The sequence below is a fragment of the Musa acuminata genome, chromosome BXJ1-11, assembly GCF_036884655.1.
Source record: "Musa acuminata AAA Group cultivar baxijiao chromosome BXJ1-11, Cavendish_Baxijiao_AAA, whole genome shotgun sequence".
In the NCBI taxonomy this organism is placed as follows: domain Eukaryota; kingdom Viridiplantae; phylum Streptophyta; class Magnoliopsida; order Zingiberales; family Musaceae; genus Musa; species Musa acuminata.
Window position 1 is genome coordinate 5,038,495 of NC_088337.1, and position 26,167 is coordinate 5,064,661.

General features: G+C 38.5%; 3 protein-coding genes across 3 annotated transcripts; 1 reads left to right on the forward strand and 2 right to left on the reverse strand.

The window, feature by feature from the left end:
• Nucleotides 1-182: 182 nt before the first annotated feature.
• LOC135596990 (D-xylose-proton symporter-like 2) lies at nt 183-11,862 on the reverse strand. Its single transcript, XM_065089342.1, has 14 exons — nt 11,536-11,862; nt 11,353-11,444; nt 9,996-10,074; nt 8,387-8,446; nt 8,212-8,278; nt 8,003-8,127; nt 5,856-5,957; nt 5,409-5,777; nt 5,232-5,279; nt 5,084-5,146; nt 4,463-4,543; nt 3,008-3,106; nt 1,278-1,415; nt 183-521 (listed from the first exon to the last, which is right to left on the reverse strand). Exons 1-14 carry the CDS (start codon nt 11,575-11,577, stop codon nt 390-392), a joined length of 1,497 nt encoding a protein of 498 aa, XP_064945414.1. The 5' UTR covers nt 11,578-11,862; the 3' UTR covers nt 183-389.
• Nucleotides 11,863-12,670: 808 nt separating this feature from the next.
• Nucleotides 12,671-17,847, reverse strand: LOC135596988 (probable NADH dehydrogenase [ubiquinone] 1 alpha subcomplex subunit 12). The gene is made up of 5 exons (XM_065089340.1): nt 17,692-17,847; nt 16,096-16,122; nt 14,533-14,621; nt 13,796-13,905; nt 12,671-13,041 (listed from the first exon to the last, which is right to left on the reverse strand). The coding sequence occupies exons 1-5, from the start codon at nt 17,778-17,780 to the stop codon at nt 12,886-12,888; spliced, it is 471 nt and encodes a 156-aa protein (XP_064945412.1). The 5' UTR covers nt 17,781-17,847; the 3' UTR covers nt 12,671-12,885.
• A 5,218-nt stretch (nt 17,848-23,065) lies between these two features.
• On the forward strand, nt 23,066-25,932 carry LOC103970533 (probable WRKY transcription factor 14). Its single transcript, XM_018820653.2, has 3 exons — nt 23,066-23,812; nt 24,084-24,224; nt 24,731-25,932. Exons 1-3 carry the CDS (start codon nt 23,286-23,288, stop codon nt 25,191-25,193), a joined length of 1,131 nt encoding a protein of 376 aa, XP_018676198.2. The 5' UTR covers nt 23,066-23,285; the 3' UTR covers nt 25,194-25,932.
• Nucleotides 25,933-26,167: the final 235 nt, after the last annotated feature.

The window sequence follows — 26,167 nt, forward strand, 5'->3', positions numbered from 1 at the left end:
GTATTAACCGACATATGAGCAGCAAATGTGAAACCCAATCAACTTTATCGCTGGAAGATCAAAATTTTAACTAAACTGTGTAACCAAATCAATTCGCCTGTTAAAACACACATAGTAGTAGTGGTGGTGGCATAACATAAATCTTACGTTCAGGTATGGAATTCATGCTAGCAAATGCCCCGTGATCTAAATGCCCTGTTCCAGCAAAATATTACATCACGAGAGCATTTGGTAAAATGCCTGTATTAACATTGAAAGAGTCCTGTGTCAGGGGTGCTCAAAAGGATATTATAATTTTTTTAGGACCTTGCAACAAACAAAGATAACATAAAAGCTTCCCTGAGTCTGGTACGTGCAGATACAGAGATGTAGCGCCATGGTTAAAACCTCTATAAGATCTTGGCTTCGATTTCCTCCAAGGTGAGCCCCTTGGTTTCTGGGACGATGAAGAATATGAATAGCAGAGAGGCAATGGCAATCACCCCAAAGCCAGCGAAGAGAACACCCGTTCCAACTAGCGTCTGATATCATAAAACAAAACAAAACAAAAAAAGAAACTTAGGTGATTTACATCTCAAATGCACAGGAACGTGATTGTTGGCTTCGTCAAAAGCACACAAGCACGAATGCATGTCGCATCTGACATCCAAACTAAATAGGAAATGTAATCCGTCATACTAACAAACTATAAAAAGTTATACTCATTATCAGAAAGCATGGGGGTGAGCCTCAAGTACTTCACAGATGCTTTGGTTTGTAACTGAGACATGTAAGATGTGCATTTCTAACATCTCAAGTATGACAATATATGTACTGTGGCTTATTAACATATTCTGGTAGCCAAGAGAATAAACAAAAGGGTTTCTCATTTTCCAAATTAAACAACATAGAAGAAAAGAAAAAAAAAAAGACTTGTTGCAGAAGCTCCATTTCATACATCTATTGTTTGGTTATAATAAATGGACTGCTGCAATGAAACAATCTTAAGCAAGAAAGACCTTTTACGACATGACAAGCATGCCCCGACCATCTAAATTGCATGACCAAATAAGCTAATATTATATAACATAAACTAGAAGTAAATTTGACTTAAATGAAGATGAAGGTTCACTATTCAATTTTACACTAGGCATATATATAAATTATTGTGTAGTTATCTCATGGCTTCACATGATCAAATGGTCCTTATTATCAACCATATCATGATACTACTACTATATGACGTGTGAACTAATAAAAACAGATTAAAACAATATTGAAATTATCAGCATAATTACCTCCAACGGTGAGAAAGCGAAAGTCACCAAAGCATTTGAGGCAAAGTTAACAAGCACTGCAATACTTAATCCACGCCCTCTTAATCTCAAAGGAAAAATCTCTGATATCATGAGCCAACCAATTGGACCGAATGACAACTGCAGGAATATGAATTAATGAAAAAACTGCACTTGCTATTGAAAACTCTGAAAATATGTTTACAGGGACCAAACTGGCTGTTTCGCTTTTTGAGTGGCAACTGTTGCTTTTCAAGGTCAGCACTACAACCATAAATGTCTTTGTTAGCACCAAACTAAAGCATAAAGAAAAACATCTTAGGTGGTGTTTTGTTTCCAAAATTTGATTACATTTTACAAGAAATTAAATTAGTGATTCCGGTCCAAGTTTTTAATGAATGGGGTTCAAACTCCTATATTCTTGAAGGATTCCATGTCCCCTATTTGGAATATTTGAAATCCTACATTGTGGAGCTAGATTTGGTTTTTTGATTCTGATTGCATCTCCAGAGCCTCTGAACCAAATTCATCAGAAGATTTAGTCATTTCAATTCTGATTCTAGTGGATTTCAAATCTGATTATTGTTTTGATGATAAACCAAACATCAATTTGAAGTCCTACCAAAGAGATTTATGAAATGAAGTAACAATATCAAACTTAATACATATAATCAAATATATTCTTATATGAATATAAACAAAGATTTTGGAATCTTGTTTTATCCTCGTATAAAGAAAGGTGCAAACAAATATTGTGGTAAAAACAGGAATCGTCATAAATTGGTAACCAAATATTTGCTTGAAACCTTATTTTGGAGTCATTTAAAGGCCCAAGAAAATATTAGATTTTGGAATCTAATCTGCAACAATACAAGTGTGTCCAACATATACTGTTTTAGATTATTGGGAAGAAATTATGAGGCCTAAAATTACATGAATGAAAAATACTGTGGTAAGAATGTGTTAGGTGAGAGGACACAACTTAGATATTCAAGCGACCTCCCAGGTTGTCCTTGGGAAGGCTTACAATTATATGGAAGAAAAATATTGTGGTAAAAATGAGGATAGGACTTAGTTATTTTTAGCAACCAATCAGGTTTTCCTTCTGATGGAAACATCAATGGCATTGAAACTTTTCCTTCACCCAAAGAGAAAAAGAATGTGAAGAAACTACTGATGTAGAGTTTAAATGTATTGCCATGATATGTCTATGCACTATGTAGTACAACTCATAAAACAAATATAGAAAGAGCCAACTGGAAAAAAGGTCCCCGACTCATTGAAGAGAAATGGTTTGTCACTATTGTCGGTGACAAACAAAATTCGATGATGAGTTGGAAATTTTTTGCCTATTTATAAATAGCAGGTGAACTTATCTCCCTTAGCAGATGTGGGTGAGAATTCATCACTATACATCACTATGTGTATAGTGATACATCACTATGTGACAAAGAGATCCTTTGATTATTGTGAATAATTAAGAATATTGTAACAATCATGCAAGATAAAATCATGATAATACAATGGCTGATAACAAGCAACATTAGCAGGAAATCAATACTTCTATGCGATGCATCCCAATATATTATCAGATAAAATGATGACGAAAAAAGAATACCTGAAATGAGTAATATACTACTTAAGTGAGCAAGTTCCTAACAACCGTCATTAAGAAATAAAAATGCTGTGTAACAATCATGAGAAAAGAAAATGAAAAGATGATAAAACAATACCTGATAACAACCAACATACAGAAGCAATGCTATCACTGCCACAGAAGGCAGAGAGTTCAACAAGGTGTAATAAGTTGATAATAGGAACAAGGAGATTGCCTGCAGAATAATAAGGTAGCATCATCTCAATCAGACAAAAGAATATTTACAGATGGCTCATAACTTCGTACTACAACATCAGATAGTTCTTTCACAGAAAATAGACAGACAACAAAAATTAAGCTTGTTGGTGCCTTTGTGATTTCTAGGTAAAGAACAAAGTTCACCAGCAAGAAATCACGCAGAACCTTATAAATGGATATACAAGAGCAGCACACCTATCCAAATTCATCTGAACTTCCCCACACAAATTTAAATAAAAATACACCAGGCAGAATAAATCTTCTTAAATATGCACTTCTACAAAAAAAAGCAAATTCCACCAAAAAGAAAACAAAATGAAGTTACAAAACCATAGACATGTGGTTACTAGGGCAACATATCAAAATATTTAAACCATATAACCCCTGCAAAACAGTCTAAATTCTACTAAGAACACATTGGTTCTATAAATTCTATAGTAACATGATATGACAAACACAATACTAACCAATACTGCTTGTCCGGAACAATAAACATGTCATGAATCTAGGTACACACTATACTGGTGATATTGTATCAGAGCATCACACTACATAATAGATTCATAATTACAACCATCAATCTTCCCTGCATGGTAGTTGTATCCACTTTAGGAATTTTAAAATGCGCCAGGCTCAAGCCTAATCACCAGCAGTAATGGAAAAAAATTGTTTATTATTTTCTCTTTAGAAATATGTCCAATGACTCACAGGATTCAGATCGTTCCTCCAAGTTTAAGACGAGCTCAATTGCAGCTAGAGTTGTAATCTTTCTTACCAACTTTCTAGTCTTCTAGTTCTAGGTTCCAATAGCATCCCAATTTTGAACATGAATGTATGAGCATGTTAAATTTTAGCATGTAACTAGAAACTAGAGGAAGATATAAATGTTTTGTAACAAAAAGATGCTTAAAATCTGGAATTTTAGAGACAAATGGAATATTGTACTGGACCCAGACAATTAAAACCCTCAGTAGAAGAGTCATATGTAGAACTTCACTGCCACTTTGTTTAATTTTCTGATTTTTATTTTATTAGCCCCTGCATTTCTTTAGTATTTTCATATTTTGCAGGGATTGTGCCAAAGGGCCTAATGAACAGAGTATAAGTTGGCTTGACGCCATCTAACTCTTCACCAATAAGCATCTACCATTTTAACTTTCATGATTCTTATCTTCTACAATTTTTATCAATGGCTAGGCCCTCCACATCAGTGTTGTGTTATACCCTTCTACGTACAGAATAAACATATTATGTAAGTCCTAACAGCAGGACTGTTTTATCTTTCTGTTGTTCTCAGATGCAAGTCCTATCAGCAAAAGTTCAAGAAGCTTACTATCCCACTAACACCGCCAATAAGTAAAGGTCTTCTTCCAAGTCTATCCACCACGAGAACAGCAACACCAGTCATAATTAGCTGCAAAGGAAACAGAAATATTAGACCCTTGAAAAGAACCTGCGACAATTTAATAGTGTATACAGCTCATGCTATATGTTCTTTGCAAGAGGGGTATGAAAAAGTATATATCAGCATACTAAAAAATAGTAAACTGAAGGCCACTTGTTACTGTGCATGAAGACATGGTAATAGAACTGGTTGGCATAAGAAAAAATGTTCTACCATAGCTCGGAAATGAGTGTGTTATCAATTTTACAAGCATTGCAGATTGAAATATACAATGTCACATATTAAATCAAGTTCTTAATAAAATCAAATTAAACAGAATAATTCACAAATGACAGATTGAAACATACAATGTCACATATTAAATCAAGTTCTTAAGCAAGTCAAACTAAACAGAAGAATTCACAAATGAGATTCCAATTTCAGATATATGTAAATTCAAAAAGACATACATAGATCGATCAGGTAAAGAAAAAAGAAAATGTAAAATGGAGGTTTTAAATATGAATACAGATCGATGAGTTATTAGCTAAAACCAAGTACTGTTTCTACCTTCAGCAAACCAAGAAGAATAGAGACACGTGTAGCATCGGATGCTGCAGAAAATCCCGCACTCTGCCAACACAAAATAAAAGTAGTATATTTGTTAGCATATATTTCTTTCTGTTCCCATACACATACTGATCATAGATTGGAGTACCTGAAGAATGGTTGCAGCATAATACAGCACACTAGGTTGCCCTGTTACCTGATGTAGAAGAAAACTATGAGCTGATAGAGAACAAATGTCATGGCAAGAAAGCACCAAATGACTATTGATAAGGTAGATGTAATATCGGTAAATCACTAAACAAATCTGAAAATTCATTGTGGCAACCTGCTGAAAAAACACCAGTCCTGCACCGATAATGAGGGCTTTGAGGCATTTCCCTCGAAAGATCTCACTAAATGCAGCTTGTTTTTCCTGATCCACATATGACAGCTCATCCAAAATCAAGTCAACTTGTTCTGAAGATGAACTACTAAAAGCTACACCTCTCAAACGACACAGACAGGTAATGGCAACTTCTTTCGCATGTGGCAGGCTTCCTTTACCCTGTATGGCGCACAAAAGCAGCCAACGAGGTGATGGTGGTAACCACCACATTCCTATGCCCATGATTAGACATATAGGAGCACTAGTGGCATACATATAACGCCATCCACCAATCAAATCAACATAGATGCTGCCAGATATATAACCCAACTGCAAGTATGGCAAAACAATGAGCATTCACATATCCAAGCCCACATATTTTTGACACACCAGTATATTTATACTCACAAGCATCCCAAAAACAATGAAGAACTCTTTCAGAGAGATAAGTCTGCCTCGTATCTGAGTTGGACAAGTCTCTGCAATATACATTGGAGCAGCATGCATAGCCTGATGAAAATAAAACTGCATTTAGAACAAACTTCTATCTTCAAAATATAAAATATGTAAATTTAAATGTTAGGCATTATAAATAGTATGACTGCAATTGCCTATTCAATTCTGTTCAACTTAAAACAAGCAAATAACAACAGTTGTTCTCTAAAATGATATTTTTATATCAAGGAAATGCGGGATGCAAGCAAAGAATGTTGACTTAATAAATAGAGTATCACACATACAAGATAATGATATAAATCTAACATGCCCAGCATCAAGTTAAACTCATCAGATATCATATATTAATTAAACTATCTAAACTATTAGACAGATACGTGCTGTGTTGTAACGATGTTAAAATTTGCTCATTTTATCCAAAAGTGGTGATATCTTGTATGAATCTCTTCGATAATGCCACAATCTGCTCATTCCATTTGAAAAAGCACAGAAACAATGGCCATGAACTTCATTTATCTGTGTTCATGTGGATGTAATTTTTGGCATAAAATTACTTCACAAGTAATTTCATCCATAATGGAATTGCATACTGGCCTGAGGCCAAACCAGTGTGCTGACTGCTTGATTATGAGCAAAATTACTTGGTATAAAATTTCAACCAAACGGGTTGAAATTGCACAAATTTTGACCAGATTCAGAAAAAACCAACCTACTCAAATGGTTTCGGTTAAGAACCACATGATTCAGCCCAAAATCTTATATTAGACAAACCGAGTTCAGAATCACTCATCCGACTTCTGTAGACTTCAACATCTGATTGAGAAATGAGGAAGCAGAGTCACACATATGGTGAAATCAAAGGTTTGTAAAAGAGAAACCAATCTTACATGCCATATGCGCCGACATATCAATGCAGAAAATAGAATGATGACATACTTCTTATATTGTTGTGCATTCTCAAAATAACAACTAAGATTGCATTGCAAACATCACCAGCACAATAAAGGAACAAAGATCCAATTGGACAAGAAATGAGTCACAGGACAGGAGTCACTGCCATGAGAATATTAAGTACTAAGAAGTTAGAACTTATCTGCCAATCTATGAAGCACATGGATGGGCATAAGTACCAACATATATGACAGATAAATGATACATCAAAGGGTAGAGAAATAGAGACAATATGTTTTTTTGTAGTTTGTATAATATATAAGTTTCAATTTTCTCTCAGCTCTTAAAGTATCACTTGATTAGAAAGGAATTTTAAAATGGGCCAGGCTCTTAAATTATAATATATAAGTATTCACAAGTATTGGAAAAGCACTTCTAACAAATCAAAAATTAAAAAATTCACAATTAGCTGCTCTCAGAATAGAAAGGAATGCACCCTAAGAGAATCCCACGGGGATTTAAAACACCATATGATTTTTATTATAATTTCACGTAGCAAAAGAAAAAAAATAAAGAAAGTATCAGATACAGACGAGAACCAATATCTGATACATAGTGGATATGAATACAGAATCTCTTTCAAGAAGTGTCAACAATGGATCAGTGGACACCTCAAATAGTAGAATAGGTTGTAGATGCCTAAGAAGTAAGATTTCTGATTCACAAATGGAAAAACCAACATGCCTTGTTCTGCTGAAAAATTTAAAACAAAAAGATGCAAGATCTAAAAGTGAATGAATCATAATTCCCATCACCAATTCATACTGAAAAATTTTCTGAAAAAACAATTATTGAAGTGTCATCAAAAAATATGAACATGCCAATCACATAGTGAAACAAATAAAGCACAAGTTATGAAAAGCTTGTAGAAGTGCATCGTAAACGGTGACAATTTGTGGGAATAGAATATTGGACCAAAGAAAACATACAAACATCTGCAGAAACAAAAATCAGCATAGAAAAAATTTCTCCATCTAAAGGACAATAAAAGATTTCAAGAGTAAAATAATTGAAGCCAGAACATGATAATTGAGTATGCCACAATATTAAGTACTTGCCAAGATTAAGGGAATCATCAATAATTATGGAATTTATGTGTACATAAATCACATGAACATAAATAAATAGAAGAAGGTTGGTTGAGTTACCAATCCAATTCCTGTACCATACACAAAACGTCCAATCACCATAACAGGAAAGTTTGGTGCCAATGCTGTCAGCAGAGCTCCAACAAAATATAGCACAGCAGAGAGTAATAACTCCCTCCTTCTTCCTTCATTTAAATATAATCTAGGATTAGTTTCTAGATATGAAGGAAGAAAAATCTTATTATATTGTCAAAGTTCAGGCAGCAAACCTAGAAAGTCAGCAATGGTAAATGCCAGAGCAGAACCGATCAAGGCACCATATAGAGACCCACTAACCTGTCATATACAGGATTCAGGAATAAATAGCAATGTGCAAAATATGATGACGAGAGATAACATAACCAACGCTCTTGTGATCCATGATACTATGTGGTGTTAACTCACCACGAGACCAATTTCCAGAGAGGATAAATTATACCATGTCGTCCCACTTAAGCTTGATGACTGCAAAAAGAAATTTTAGTAAACCAACAATCCAGAAACCTCTCAATCAGACATGTAAGAGATCCGAAGTTTGACAGGTATACTATGAGCAACATAGTCAATTAAGCTATTATCGATCAATTAAAGCATACCCGAATAAACTTTTTCCCTGAAGATACTTGAGATATATAGGTAAATCAATTCTGAACTAAAATTCTTAGAGTAACTACTGTAATGATATCTTAACTCAATTACTAAATCATTAATCATTTCTGTAACGAAAAGTCAAAGATATCTTCTAGTTCAGATACTTTCTCAGAATAGCTTGGTTCCTTTTGACATACTTTTTCCCCATGTATCAAGCACGTTTCTATGACAGAGCTGTCTCATTTGTGGATGCTAAAACTACTTTCAAACTTGTGATATTGGCTGCTTCTCGTCTCATTCTCAGCATGGATAGCAAGTAATTAGAATATAAAAGGAGAGAAAAAACAGAAGAAACAACAGAGATACTGCAAGAAGATGTAACATTTTATTGTTGATGCTGTAACATTTTAGGAGAATGTATCAAAGAGGCAGAGGAACAAGGAGAGGTCTGTGGCACTTATCTCGTGCAGAAACATATGATAAATTCAAACTGCAGCAAAGGCATCATATTTTAGCACTTATATTTTCAGCAGAGATCTGTGGTACTTATATTTTCACTAACATAAGATACAAGAATTATCAATTGCAAAACAAAAACCTTTTATTATCAGAACTTCTCTACCATGATCATCACCCAAACAACCATGCTAGTTTGCCACAATTTTTTCAATATCCCTGAACATGTGCTTCTGCCTTCCTGTTAACCCCATCTATCATCCAGTTTTAGGAGAATGCACCATCCCAAGTCCATCTTCACACATTTACCAGCCCTGAAGCAAATCTTAATTTAAACCACCTAGAGGCAAGTCTACTTGAGTGCCCCAACATTGGCATATTAAGTATGCCGAAAACTACTTTTACATCACAAGGCAAAATTATCAGATAGCAAAGGAGAAGCACATTTGCAGCAAGTTGAGGGAAAATGTGCATACAGCAAAAATAATGTTTCCAGATAGTGAGCCAATTTCTCACAAGAAGATTAGAAGGAAATTCCATGTGAAACCATTTACTCAAACCAGATTGAAATAAATACAAGCAAAAGATGCTTCCCATAAAGTAACAGAAACAATCATGAGAAGCACCACATGGTGAACCATTAACAGAATCATATGGTCACAACCAACATGAGATTTCACATGATGTCCTACAGTAGAAAGTAGAAACAAAATTTTATAATGAGTTGAATCATACAATAGATAACCAATAATCTCACATGATTTTAAGTTTTAGTTCAAGTAGAAAAACAAACTTCTATTAAGATTACACTTTTCTGAAGTAACCAACCAATGTGTTCTATGAATTCAGGCATTAACTGAAAAAACCTATGCCAGATACACTCAATATAAATTATCAGAATTTTGAAACCTTAGCACCAAATTAAAAAACAGATACTATCAAGGATGAAAAGCTTGAGTTGGCACACCTGCAAAGAAATTTTAGCACCAGACGTAGCACCAATGTCATAGCCATAGAGTAGCCCTCCTAGAGCTGGGAAGAAGAACCTAAAATTCATCGAGTTACTTGAGATTGTCATAACAAAGAAACCATATCCGCACATCTTACTTTCTTCATTTTTTTAATGAACCTCCTAAAATCATGTTGATCTAGTTTTGAACCAGGAGTAACATTTAGAGACAAGGCATTTCTCTTCAGAATAATGAATCAAAGTGAAGATCCTTTTTTTTCTAAAAATTGTTTACAAATCTCTCACTTGTGAAAGTAACATCTATCATGCGTCAAATATCCTCGAGACAAGTTAGGTGCTGGTCAGGAGGAAAGAGAGTTTAAAAGGTTAATTCTGAAATCATTTTCAGAACAAAAGAATGAAACATAGGAAAAAGTCTTGAATATTAGAACAATGACAGCAATAAAATGAGATAGAAGAGTTTAATAGCATCCCCTGCCGCATGCAAGAGGGCATCTATGTTTATCTGTACTGCTATGCAATTGAATTTCTAAGATGATGCAGGAACCATACTTACCATTCAATGATTTTGCAAAAGAGACCTTCAAGTCATATGAATAGACTAACAGAAATTACAAATTTCTGTGATATTATTAGAAGATTTCTGTTCAGTTCTGTTGGGAGTTTCCAAGTCATCCATTGCAAATTGTCAAAAAGGTGTTCTTGACAATCTGCTGTAGTTCTTAAATCAAAGCATTACAACTTCTTAATCTTCCCCTAGAAGTATAATTATATTCCTACAAGAAATTCAGTATAGCTAGAATAGTTAGAGCAACTAATTAATTTTTATGAAATTATTTAGCAAGCATTTTCTTTTCCTTTTTGATATTAATGTCACTAAAAAAATCAATAAGCCTGATTAACAAAAAGGTAATGTTAAAATCGGCATACCATACCTGATGCAAACAGGACAATAAGAAAATTCTCGTGACTGATAACAAAACCACAGTCCTCTAGAATGACAGCTTAACACTAAGTTGTATATGGTAGGCACTCGTAGAATTTGAGCATGATAGTTAATCATCTTATGAAACATGATGTAACAGATATCCTTACTTAAACAACCTTTTTTGGAAAACAAATCAGTAAAACAAGGATGTTTTATGTTCTTGGGTGTCATTTCAGTTGTCATAACATACGGAAAGCAAAAACCTTGTTTCATTTTGTCCATTTGAAACATGAGAAAATGACTTCTCTCGGACGCCTTTCTTTTATGTTATTTTCCTTTTATTACGCAAGAAAACCATACAACCACTACTATCCAACTATTTCTAACTTGAAGCATTAGTAGTTGCCCGGGATGTAGTGGACTCACGGAAGAATCGCTGCAGCAGCAGAATAGCTCTCGCTAGAAGTGACGCCATTGATCAGAGGCTGCCTTGGATTCTCAATTTCACTCGAGTTCACCTAATCGTCACGGTAGGATTAACAAAGAAAGAAGCAGAACAAGAAACCAAATCAAGAGTCCAAGAAGAAATCGGGTGGCAAGATCACTCACATCCCTCGCAAGAAGCCTATCCGAGTTGGCCCCCGACGCCATTTTCTTGGGGCGGAGAAGGACGGCTGCGGCTCGACTCGCGGATCGAGGGAAGAAGACTTGATTCTGGGGTTCTTGATCGGGGTGGCACGAGACAGAGAGGAGGAAGAGGAACCGAGGGTGAGGCGACGGAGGGAGGTAGGATCGGGAAGTAAACGAGCAAGAGAGGAGGAACGACTCCCCGTTGCGCTGCGTTGCCTTTTGTTAGCAGACCGTCACGGAAAAGCAGGGCCGAGAAAGATTGGGAACGCGAGGCCCCGATATAATCAAGAAACGGGTTCGAATCATCAGCTGTGTGGCCTCTTTCAGAAACAGGTCTATATACTTGAAGTTTGGGGTCCACTCCTAGGAGAACTAATAGAGCTCTGCCACGTTGGCTGGAAAAAATGGATCCTGATTCGGGTGGGGGGTGAGTGGGGGCGACAAGCAGTGTGTATAGTTGGTTCGTAAGGACGTAAACTTCAAAGCTTCCCAGAATTCCCCAAACCAATATAATTGTGACTCGTATAACGCGAGATGCAGCGAAGCGGGGACGCACGTGGTCCACGTGGGCGTCGTGCCACCACGCAGCGTCCCGATGTGTCAGAGAAAGACCAGATACACGTGGCGCCGTGAACACCAGGACCCACCGAGCTCAAACAACGCGGTCTATTATTGACACCCAACCAATCGGTAATGCGATGGACCACTTGGAATCACATGCTCCTCTCTCTCTCTCTCTACGAGGGGAGGAAACGTGAACCTCGTGGGCGTCCCTCGCGTAACATAAAGTACGAGTGACGTGGCGACATGTAGCAGGCAATTGGATTCAGCAATATAAAGCCAATGGTAAGCAACAGCAACATCGACTGGCTGCAGTGTCCTAAAGTGAAACTCTAGGCTTAGTTCAGTTCTCCCTGGCCCAACAGCAGTCCTCCCCCGCCCCTCTTCCTACCGCATTCAGCATGATACAAAAGCAAGTACAAAGCACTTGCATTAAGAAGCTAATACAACGTATGTAAAACTTGGGTACGGTTTTGCTACACAAAGCATGTTTAGAGCAAGGAATACTAAAGTTTTGCTCGGAAAGAAACTGGTCAATCAGTTAAACAAGCAATTTGCCCAGTAAAAATAAAATTTTAATTAGATGGACACATTTCCAAACGAACAATTGGAAACTACAATCCAGAGCACTTATTACAGCCACGTTTTCAGCACGCATTAATGCATTTTAGGGTTGCTGTCAATCAAGCAATTAACAAAGTATTTGCCAGCAAAAGCTTTGCAGTGTGGCATGATTTATGTACCTTGTCCTGCAACAGGAAAAGAAGTTTAGGACTTGGCGGGTTGCCAGGGCTGGTAACGGGTCCAATCCCTCTGTCCAGGGTTGAGAGCGTGGCCTTTGGAGTGGTAGATGTACGCATCACCTTCCCCTGAGAAGTTCTCTCTATGTTCCTCGCCATATCTTTTAGGTTTCAGCATCAAAAGCTAGCATGGATAATAAATATTAACGCCCCAAACAAAGTAGAACGTTATGTTCAACAATCTGAGTACAAGAATGATTTTGACACAATGGTAAGAGTATAGTGAATTCTACTAGAAAGTTATACTGAGAGCTTATAGATGCTTCGATGTTCTCTAATGTCATGTTAATGTAGAACATAACAGTAATGCCCCAGCAAAGTAGAACATTACAGTCAATAAATGATTATGACACTGGTAGGGTACAGAGAATTCTACTAAAAATTCAGATTTACAATTAATTTCTGTGCTTACTACCTTTACTGAGTACTTAAACTACCAAGTCACCAGTATCTGAGAGATGTTCAGGATTGCCACATTGATTTGAGAGATCAAGTCGACAATGTAAGCGTTGATTGTTCAAATTACACACATTATAATGTGAACCAAGATCATGAACTTAAAAGGAACTGGCTGGAGTAGGGACAACAGCAAGCTGTAAGGTCCTGAATGTTTAATAAGGTTCTCTTCTCATGCCACAAATCTTAATTGGCTCAACTCATCTACCCAATAAATGTATGGATCTTCTTCGAATATATCAATATCATCTTAAATGGTCTTCTATCAATTTATCCCCAATCGGAATTGTTTCATGTGTTCTTCTATCTTTTCTTGTAACTAAATAAGTATCCTTTTTTTCCCAGTAAAATCTAAAAAGATGCAGTTAGCAGTTACAAGTTCAGTTGGACAAGATAGCAAAATGGCATTATACATTACTTACTTCGTCGCCTGTATGGTCAGTTACATAGTGCAGCCAACCATGCCACTCAGGTGGCACTTGGGACGCATTATAGCGACCTTTCTCAGCATACTCAACCCACCTGTGCCTTCCTGCATATTAATCAGCAACAGTTCATTTAAATATCTCGAACACTAGCACATACGAAATGATAAGAGAGAGAAAAAATTTCAACAAAATGTGAAGCATCTAATAATCAACAATAAAGTTAGAAGAGTATCTGACTGAAACCAATGAAAAAAAGGCATGTTTCTGACACCAAAATTGTTATAATATTCTAATTACCCAATATATTTCAGTGTTTATATTGAAAAATGCTCCCAGATGACAAAATCAAACTCTCCCCCTCTTTTTGCACAAACAAAAATATTTGAAGAATACCGTGTCAAACTAAAACTAGTGGATTAATCTAATTTTTCCATGCAAGCCAAGCTTTATCAGAAGTCATATGTCACCAGCATACGACTAATTAAAATCAATCCACAAAAACCATCAATGGTTTTGTTTTTCCATGTGACAGTTAGATATGACTAATTTTAAACTATTAAGGTGTCACATTTAACACCCGCAATTTCTAAATTCATACATCTAAAATTATCATAAAAATTTTACTTACTGAGATAAAGGGATTTGGAAAAAGGGATAAAAGTCCCAAAAGAATTATCAGGGCAGAATATATAGCCTCAGTAAAACAAAGAAACACTAAGAAGATCACTGACCGTATTGGACATCCAATTTCTCATAATACAGGTTACCAAATTTATCAACCCCAATCAGGGTTGCACCAATGTTGTGAAGTTTCGTTTGCCTGAAAAACAAGACTATTAACTACTATTTTTCAGAAAATTACAGCAAGAAATGTGCATGGAACATTTCTTAAAATATTAATTTGCAGAAAAAGAACCAAAAATTGAATATGTTTCCTTGGGTGTAATAAAAATAAGAACATGAGAACCTCACAGAAAATCAGATTATAGTATACATATGAAAATCTAAAATATTTGCATAAGGAAGAATCATGTTGGATATCTCAATAACATCATATAATTTATGAGGCTATATTGGAATATGAAAGTTAACCCATAGCTAACTAATGTTTATAAGCATGCAAATCATGTCATTACCATTCTCAAAATTCATCATCACATCTATCCAACTCTATCCTAACCATGGTCTGCAGTACCGAACTGTACCGTCCGGTACGAGCGATACATACCGGTCCGACAGGTTGCCGGTACGCGGACCGCCTGTTACCGGTCCGCATGCACTGTAGCACTATAGCAGTGCACTGTACTCGACACACCTGAGTATACCGCTCGGTACATCTGGGTATACCGCTCGGTATACCGTACCGTACCGATACCGAGCCCAGGTCGAAACACCGGTACGATACGGTATTGCGAACCTTGATCCTAAAATTCACAATATTAAAGCTAATCGACTAAATGGATCAAGCATCTAGTGAGCACAAAATTTCTCATCAATGGAATATTTATCACATTTCAAAATACGGTCCCGATCAGAAAACTGATCAAATACCGCCTGCTACATGACAAGGAAATGATCATACACATCTCAAGCTGATGGCTTCCTCATACCAGTTCTAGGACGTGTCAATGAGAATATAGTGGAAGGGTCATTTCTCGAAGAAGTATCAAAAGTTACAATAGGATATCCAACGTTACGGCACTGTTTCAAGAATTTGGATGTGTTTCAACAAATACCAAAGGACCATATTTTTGGAAACATACTTGAGCCCAAGTTTCAAGTCTCAAGTCAAATCAAGTTTATCACCTAATACGTGCCAAGCTAATCTTTCTCGGCAACAATATGGCCCTTGTCTTAACTGACTAATCTCACCATCGTATAAAGATAATAACAGGTGTGTTGTCATTTTCATGTTGCAATATAAATAATAGCCCTAACCTGTTACAAATATCTTCAGCCACATGGAGATATTCATAATCCAATTGAACTCCTAAAATTTTCATAGATAATGAAAGGTGCACCAAACAAATCATAGCCAACTTTTATCTAGCTGTTTAATATTTTGGGTGAATCAACTATAGTATGTACTACACTATCAGAATTCAGAACAACATAAATATAAAAGAAACTTTAAGGCTATGGTACTTTTCTCACATGATTATTCATGAATGTAGTCCAGTTAAACTAACACATAAAATTTGTGATAACAAAATGAACTTCAGAAGAAAGGCCCAAATCATATGCATCACCAATAATGATAACATAAAACATATATAACAAACCAAGGCACTTACAATAGATTCCCATCCAAAAGGCATCTCCTGTAAGAGAGGAAAAAAATATCAGATTTTCAGCTAGCACAAGAGGAACAGAAAAGCAAACGTGATGCAAGAATTAATCCCTCCAAGGTTTTTATGCCATAGACTACAGTCAGACACTTTATAATGGACATTCCTGAAATATAACTTATATTGACCACAAAATGCACATAACAAATACCAGACATGCCATGCCATTGTTTTACTATGATGATAATCTCAATGGATACTGTACTGAGCAGCACTTATTTTTTAACATCTACAGGAAAATAAAATTCTATGTATCAGTATTTTAGTATCTGCAAGATTAAAATCTAAAGAGATGTTTAAGCTAATACCTTTGAAATCCCTATTCTGTAGACTACAGTTAAATAGTTTTACGTAAATTCCTGAAATATGACAGCATACATACTACAATATGCATATAAGAAATAAGAAAAATTAGTCATGTCGTTGTGTAAGGTCATTATGGTTAGTTGTAGTTCCTGTTATTACGTTGAACTATAATACAAATTTCAAGGAGTAGCTATGCTGTGTGACATATTTCTAAACATTATTAGAAAAACAGAAATCATTGGAAACCATTTCGTTTATCTATTTCTTTGCTTACATTGACATCATTGTATGATTATAGAATGTTATTCTGATAGCAAACTTATTTGAGTATTAGGTATGTGTACCATAAGCCACATAAGGGATGTTATCGTGACAATGACAACCTGGCAATTTCTTCTCTATTAAATTAATTTTTAATAAACAACAAGCTTGACTGTCTAACTATTTCAGATTGACTACACGCATCTTTTCCTAACATTATTTAAGGCAATATTCGGGAATGGCTACTTGAGTTTTTAAGAAAGAGGTCTAGAAATCTATGCATAAAAATTCATCCATCCATCCCATCCATGCAAGAAAACAGATATCTGAAGTAACATTTGTTTATTGTAATATACAGTACCAACGACAATGGTCTAAACAACAAGGCATCAACTTATTTCAGCCATACTTCTGTTTGATTCTCTTCGGCATTCACAAACAAAATCTATTTAGAATACGGATCTACCAGACAGACATTATTAAACAAAGGCAAAATCTAGATCAAGGATGATTAGTTCAATATAGAAAAAATTAAGGGAAACCATTCGCCATAATGCAATCACTCCTAAATCCCCCTTAATTACTAAGAACCATGTTCAACCCGTCAACGTCAAATATCTCACTCGGAACATTTTCCTACATATTATCCGTGCAATCAGAGGTTCCAGAATCACGGATAAAGGAACGATACACCGGTGGTCTGACAATGAATGAGATGTGCAGCGCGCAGAAAATAAAATCTGCACGAATTTCTGCAAATCGGACACCAATGCATCAAAAAGCAAACAGTTCTCGCCTCAACTTAAAGACGATAACAATGGAAGAACGGATCTGGTGTGAGTAACATGATCCAGGGTTAGGGCTTCTGACCGAGAAATCGCTGTTACCATGTCGGTGATTGTATAAAAATGATGAGATCTGATCTAATACGTTCGAAAATGGAGCGCAAAGGAAGGAGTGGAAAAGATGACTCACATATAACCCTCTTCCCGGAGATGTTTGATGAAACCGCCGACGCCCTTCTCGTTGATCACCTTGAGGACGCCTCTCACCACCGAAACCATTTCGATCTCCTTCCTATCTCCGCTGGTGTTGCTCCCTTCTCTCTGTCTCCGTCATCAGAACGGGAGAGGGAAGAGCCACCCTAAATATAACATAAGGCCGGGCCTCAAGTTGCCGACGACAAGGCCCGACACGGAAACCCATTGCTAATTAACGGGTCGAAGAATTGAAGCCCGCAGGTCTCCAATGCGACCCGACCCGACAATCACCTGATCACAAAGGCTAATTCGATTCGGCCTCAACCACTTCAACGTGAAGCATAAACCGCTTACGAGATGAGTCACTTAGATAATTGCAAGGAATAGACAAATGCATGTATAAGATAGGAGATCTAAAAATACAAAAAATAATTCCATAACGTTAGTCATATTGTTATGATGATTACTCCTTCATGTTGCTCGCTCTCGAGAGAGAGAGTCATTTCATCAAGACAATTGCTTCTCAAGGTGATCATATCATCAATAAGATTTTCAACTTGGTTGCATCGTCGAGACATCTAAAACTTAGTATCATCTTCCAATTGTCCTCAAGATGACTCTAACAGTAGGTCTTTCTCCTGACCTAGTAAGATTAAGCCTGTTGACCTACTCAATTTTGCTTCAACACATCTTGCACTTGGTATCGTCTTCCTATAGTCCTCAAGACAACCTAGGTTAAATCTTTCTACTGAGATTTGCGTGCGTGCGTGTGAGTGTAAGACCTTTCTACCACCATTACCTCATACCTTTCTACCACCATTACCTCATACTACATTTGTAAATATTAAAACACAACCACATAACAAAAAAAGGCTAATATATGTCCAATCTCATCTATGTTAAAAAAATATATAAATATATATAAATATATGATATTTTTATGCTTATATCATTTTATTCGTTTTAAGCATCTCATTTGTGCACAATATTTTCATCTAAGACAAAAATGCATTTGAGGCTGTAAGATTCAGCGAGAACCACCGGTGCTCGAGGAGCTCATGCATGCATGTGATGCCTAACTCGATAGGAAAATGACGAGCACTAGTTAGCGACAATGGCAACAGTGTCTTGTGGTTGAAGATGATGTCAAGCAGCACTCGCTACAGAGTGTGCGTGCGCGCGCAAGCGCAATGGCTTCCCCCGAAGAGGGAATCGTTAGTGCATGGCTATGGCCGTGCTCTTCCCCCCACCTCCTCTGTTGCATGCATCCCTCCTCCGAACTCATCATTCCATCTCAGAAAGAAGGCTGCAGAGAGGATCTCTTGGCTTTTGGAGGTTAGTGGTGGGGGAGCTCAGCTCCACCATACGAGATTCTGCCCATGGGAGAGAGGAGAGGGGGGGGGGGGTGGAATGGGGGAAAGAGAAAGGAGAAGAGAGAGGTGGCAGTCGCTTGCTTTTGCTTTGGTCCCTGATACATCTCATCACACAATCATCCGTGTGGTCAAGATCATGCGACAGTGGCGCGTGGGGGCACTCGATCCTTAGGGCTGTGGCTTGGGTTGATTGCTGTCGGAGTGGGCCCCTGCCGCCATGGCCCTGTTCATGATCTGAACCTCCACACTGTTCTTGGTGCTCTTCATGCTTCTGCAGCCAATGATGATGGCATGGCACCTTTAAATTCTGACCATCAGGCATCGGACAGCCTTCTCGACTCGATCACTCGGCCAAGAACAATAAGATGCTGAAGAAAAGATGAGCTTAGTTAGAACGAACTCCTTTGCCTTCTTGCTTTGACAATGTAAAGGGCAAATATTCTTATCCAGCAGTGCAGATATGTTGTATTGGATGAGCCACTTTGCACTGATGAAAACTGGAGCCACCCACCTTCAACGCAGACATGATTGAAGGAGGCAGACCTCCGAGTTGGGTCCACCGGTGGATGATGCAGATTCTTCGACACTGTTGCTGAAGTGGTGAATGCACAGATTGCAGCTTCAGTGCTGCAATCTCTTCAGCTTCAGCTTCAGCTTCAGCGTCAGCTTAGGATTTGAATGGAATATTTAAGGCTGGTGTTCTTCCAGTGTGACTCATCATTGACAGTTGGACTCCTCGAGGGAAGGAAGCTTCTTGTTGCTCATGCTACTGGTGAGAGATCCAACTGAGATTTGCACAGCACTGTACTGGGTCACTTGTTAAGGGTGTGGATCACATGGTTGGATGCTCCAAATCTGCGAGAAGAGAGAGGGCGAGCGAATCCCAGAGAGATTTTGTCCCCTAGTGGGTTCTTTATCAATGCATGAACATGAAAGATGTGGTGCGACCATTAAATGCTATTGACTTGGACAACAACAAATCAAAGTCTTTCTCTAACTAAAACCAGTGAGGGCATCTGCATGGATGAGCGGGCACTGCCTCGGCGACTCTGGGAATCAGTGAAACGAATCAACTTGTCAGAATTGTTATCCTTGATGAGGCCATAATTATAGTTTGAAAAGCTTAAGCATCTTCCAACATGTGCTATCATCTCTTCCTGTACACTACAGAGAGAGAGAGAGAGAGAGAGAGAGAGAGAGAGAGAGAGAGAGAGAAGGAATAATTTTAGCAAAGAGTATGAGTTTGAGAGATGTGAGTGATCCCACCTTGAGGAAAGGGAGACAGGATGGTTCTGTTGGAGGTGTTTTGAATGGTTCCCAATCCCCAAAGCACAGTGAGAGAGAGAGGAGACAAGCCCATCAGCAGCAAAAGATTCTGAGAAGAGTCTCCAATGATGGTTGGCTCTTTGAAGACTTCAAGAACCTAGAAAATGAGTCCTACATCACACACAGACACACACACTTAGACCTGTGTTTGCCATGATCTTCCATGCTAAGCCCACCACATGTGTGATTTCATTGGCATCACACCTACTCTTCCAAGAAATTGAATGCTGCAGCCCTAAAGGACAAAGACCATTGACCTGTGTTTGCCATAATCTTGTTCAGAGCAGTCCTATCTAAAAGCTCCACTTCTCTGGTCTTGTCTTTTACCTCACAGCTCTACACCAGGAAACCTGTAAAACAGCAGCAGCTATGTTCTCCACTACAACCTCCAGACATGTCTAAAAGCTCCTTTTTGATCATTGGTCCCTTTCTGATACATTAATGCAGATGTAAAGAACATTGTACAAAGGCATCTGCAAAGCTGTCTTTTCTTATTAGTGTATATATTTGCCAAAATCTAGTGAATTGCCTCATTCTGTAATTGCCAATTTACTTCTGCATCTTTCTTGCTCTTCCAATTACTGTCTAGCATTCATGGAATGCTCCATGACACAAGTGTTATGTTCCAAGCTACCTAGGAACAATGGATCCTCTGAGTGCAAGCTTGTTAGAGTATTATTACCTTCTGCACTCCAGATTCTCTGCCTTATTAGAGAGAGAAAAGGAGCCTCACAACTTCCTCAATTCCTACAGGCCATCACAAGACTTCCTAATCATTATCAAAGCTTGTTGCTGCAAACTTTCCCACAGCTCTGAAAGTGGTGGTTGAGAGTACTGATGACTTCTGAAACACATTCAATAAACAAGAACTTTTGTATGTGTGTATGTGTATACTCTATTTTAAGGGATTAGGCTTCATTGTCAACTGCTAAAGATCCCATCAAATTTCACTGACTGAAACAATTCACAGAATCCATTTCCACACAATTGATTTGTGTCAAAACCATTTAAGAAAGAACAAAAAAAAAAAAAGTTCACCTCTTTACATGATGAAGCAGTTGTTAAGCTCATGTCATTCTCAGCCCAAATGGAGCATTCAACTCAATTGGTTTTGCACAATCAACATGATAGAGAACAGAAACTCCTCTTGGCTATGACAAGCCACAGGAGGTTAGCATGGTGGAATTCTTGGAATGATGATTTCAGAATGTTAGCTCATGTGAATCCTGCTGTAGTTCATAAAGGTCAGCAGTGACTTGATCAACAACAAAGCTTTATATATTGCCATTGGATTCAGCAGACCTTTATCCTCCACATCACAATTGAGCAAGCTGGCATTGTTTTATTGAAGAAGCAGCATCATACAATGTCTATAGTGACCAATATCTTTTCTTTTTTCTCTCATTTTGTGTTTAGAATCCAGTGATTAATGTGTTGACTTGGAGGCTTGAAGTGGTTGCTCAGTGAAGAGGGAAATGTAATAAGCTTAATTAGTGACATATAGTTGCGTATGGAAATAAGAGAAAGAAGCTGCAAAGGGAAGGAGAATTCACTATCTTCTTATACAAGCAATTAGGATGGACTTTGCACCAATGTTCTTCTCATCTCTTTCTTTGATCTCACTTGTTGGAGGAGAAAGATCTAATCTTCCTTGGAATAACTCACATCCTGCACTGGAGATCATAATAGCAGAAGGAAAACCCATATTATTCGTACTGCAAACAGGGTGGTATCTCCATGCACAACGGGAGGGAACGAATTCCAGTGTGTCTCTTAATGTAATATCTGCACCAAGAGAGAGAGAGAGAGAGAGAGAAAGCGACTTGTCTAAAGCCGAGAAATGCGGCTGCTTGCCGCCTCTCTCTCTCTCTCTCTCTCTCTCTCTCTCTCTCTCTCTCTCTCTCTCTCTCTCTCTCTAGAGAGTGCCAACCAAAGGCAAACAAAAGGGAGCAAAAGGGTTGAGCGAGAGAAGAAGACGAAAGCTAACAGCTAAAATCTTCACTCCATAAAGAAATTTACAGGGCCCATTTAGCTGGATGGATTGGACACACACTCAGAAACAAATAATTACTTTATGATCTCCTCAAATTAACAATTAATTTTTAAATCTTCCAATTCAAAAGGATAAAAAAATTATCGGAGGAAAGAAATCTTGATAGTCAGGATTTGATTCTTATATAAATATTTCATGTATCTCATACTCTCGAGAATTTATCGAAAAGACGAAAAGATTTATGTGAAAAGATGTATTAAAGAACTTATTTTTTTTGTAAATATAGATAAAATTTATCGAAACATAATAATTTTACATCTGCTTTTTGATATGTAATTATTTTTTTTTTTGAATTTTTCTATATATAGATAAAAATAATTATATATATATATTAAATATTTAATTATAAATATCTGAATTTGCTTTTGGTTTCAAGCTGTGTTTTCTTCCTCCCAACGTCCCTGACAATGTGCTTCCCCTCTCTCTCTCTCTCTCTCTCTCTCTCTCTCTCTCTCTCTCTCAAATACAAACACAGCCCACACACTGATACACACGTATTGATGCTTCCCATCTTTATCTCTTAGTTGCTTGCGTATGGAGAAGTCTATTCCATCCAAAAGTCAGCGTCTTCCATGAATAAAATACACTACTCTCTCTTTCTCACTTCCGTTTGTCCCCTTACAATCACTATTTTTCTTGGGCTGGGAGAGGACCTCTCAAATCACTCCTTCCTTCCTCTCTCTCTCTATCTCTCTCTCTCTCTCTCTCTCTCAGAGGCAGTCTCCGAGAGCAGGAGGAAAGAGTTCAGGACTGGAAGCATCGGACTGCTCCGGAGAGGGCACCGAAGCAGCATCTGAGGTCGGAGGTGGTACGCTTTGTTCTTGGGCTGCGGGAGACATGTGTGACTACTTCTGGCAACGGAGGGAGAATGGCCAAGGAGATCTCGCCGACGTCGTCCGCTCAGGAGGGTCGGCTTCAGCTTCGGGGAGTGAGTTCCCGGTGGTGAGCGACTGGCATCCCCCTTCGGAGCAAACGGTGCCCCCCTCCTCCTCTACGGTCGAGGACATGAACAACGACTTCGGAGACCCTTTCGCCAATCTCTGCGACCCTCTCCTCAGTGAATTGACCGGCATCGAGTTCTTCCACAACAGCGGCGAAATGATTACAGGAGGACAGGTCAAGGCGGCGACAGAGAGCACCGGCGGCGGCGGCGGCGGTGGAATCATGTCCCAGCAGTTGCTCATGAGCGAGGAGATGATCACGAAGCCTCGTGATATCATTCCAAGGGCCTTCCAGCTCTCGTCAGGAGGAGCCAAGCCTTCCCCTCTCTCTCCGATAGAGGCAAGCAGTGGTGCAGTAGGCTGTTCGGCAGACGATGGTGGCGTGCAGATCTCGTCTACAAGATCACTCGGTGTCAAGCGGAGGTTCGACCCCCGGATCTCTCACTGATCTTGGAATTATGTGCGATTTAGCGTAAATTTCCTGATGATCGATCCACGCACATACTGTCGCACGTCGACGTCTCCGATCAGGCCAGGAATATAAGGCCATCGATGCCCGCAGTCTGATAGCCAACACAGTCTCCCCTTCTCATCTTTTCTCTCTCCAAATCTTAAACCCTACAAAAGACGACCAACAAATCTTACAGGTTTTCTGACTTCTTCATCCCCTTCGTGACATGAAATTTGTGTGCAGGAAAAACCAAGCGAAGAAGGTGGTGTGCATTCCTGCTCCGGCGGCGGCAACCAACCGATCTAGCGGAGAGGTCGTTCCTTCTGATCTCTGGGCCTGGAGGAAGTATGGCCAGAAACCCATCAAGGGATCTCCTTATCCCAGGTAATCTTCCTCATCATGCATCATCTCTCTCTCTCTCTCTCTCTCCAAGGAACTCCATGCTTGCTAATGCAGTTGTGGTACTGATAGGATCGGTAAGTATTTTAAGAGATACTTCAAACTCCTAGTGGATTAAGATTTGCATTTAATCAAGTATTCTGATTATTAGAGAATTAGTATTTGTTCCTATAAATATATCTTTGAGTCTCAATGTCTCGATGAACAGTAGAGGCAATACTTTGTGTGATCCCGAGGATTTCTTTCTGGTGAATCTAGAAAGAGTCAAGAAAAGAATTCTTTGGATCCATGTGAGATGATGTACAAGAAAGACGCTGCTTGAATAAAGATAAAGATCTTGTAATTGATCTTAATGAGTAGGTATTAACGTAGAGCAGCTGCTAACTTGTGTTTGCAAGTAGCAGAGCATCTTTCCGAGCGATTGCACGCTGAGTTTAATGCATTTCCAAGTAATGTTCTGCATGATTACTTCGTCGGATGAATTGCCGCAGGGGTTACTACAGATGCAGCAGTTCCAAAGGATGCTCTGCGAGGAAACAAGTAGAGCGCAGCCGAACCAACCCCAACATGCTGGTCATCACCTACACATCGGAGCACAACCACCCGTGGCCGACGCAACGCAATGCTTTAGCCGGATCCACGAGATCCCAAGCATCGAAGAATAGCTCCTCCGCGTCAAAGACCTCCTTCGGGCGCAGTCTTGTATCCCCCACGGCTCCGAAGGCCGATCCCAAGGTAAAGGAAGAAGAAGAAGCCGCAGAGATAGATAACGAGTCGATGATCCCTGAATCGAACCATCCCGATGACTTCTTCGCGGACTTGGCCGAGCTGGAGACTGACCCGATGAGTACCATCTTCTCCAAGGTTCTTATCCACGCCAAGCAGCCGGAGGAGGAGGAGCCTGAGGAGGAGGAGCCTGAGAACAAGGGCTTGGGTCCATTAAACATGTGGTAGGCTCAGCAAAACACATGCATTACATGTCAAGAAGGAAGATGAGTCTTGAGGGTGTAGCTATGTGATGTTATCTTGACAGAAAAGGGTGACGGGGGAAAGAAGAGCAGTGGAATGATGGAGGATGGGACAGAAAGCTAAGGAACATAAGCATTCAAACAGTTGGAATGGGTACGATATGTCTGAGATGTGACCGTAAAAGCCTTCACAATGGACTTAAGAGGCATAGGTTGGCATTGTTCTCCTTCCACTATTTCTTCCTCTCCCTCTTCCTCTCATCCAAAAGTAGGGAGAGAGTTTAGAGTTTGCTCGTAGGGTTAAGTAATAAGGAGATGTGGAGGTGGAGGAGGAGGAGGTCAAATACTAGTAGTAGATTGATGAAGATGATGCTTTGTTAGACAACATCAGACACTCTTCTGTTCCTCAGCTTTCTATTCCTGTTTGTACATATGTGATGAAGGCATTACTGTCAAAGTCTTTGAGTATTCAGATTGATGTTGAGAGAGAGAGGCTTTCAGAGCATAATTCAATCCTCATTGCTTTCCTCCTTTTTACTTTTTCCTGTTGATGTGGAATTCACATTGTGTTCTACATATTACTTGTGTGGTATTTGTGTGTGTTTTGTGTGTGTATGAGAGAGAGAGAGAGAGAGAGAGAGGAGTTTAGAATGTTTAAATGAAGTTTCTGTTACTATAGTGATCAACTCAATACTAAGTATTCAGATTGGTGTAGAGAGAGAGAGAGAGAGAGAGAGAGGCTTTCAGAACATAATTCAATCCATTGCTTTCCTCCTTTTACTTTTCCTGTTGATGTGGAATACACATTGTGTGCTACATATTACTTGTGTGTGTTGTGTGTGTGTGAGAGATAGAGAGAGAGAGAGAGGAGTTTAGAATGTCTAGATGAAGCTTCTGTTACTATAGTGATCAACTCATTACTAAGCATTCAGATTGGTGTAGAGAGAGAGAGAGGCTTTC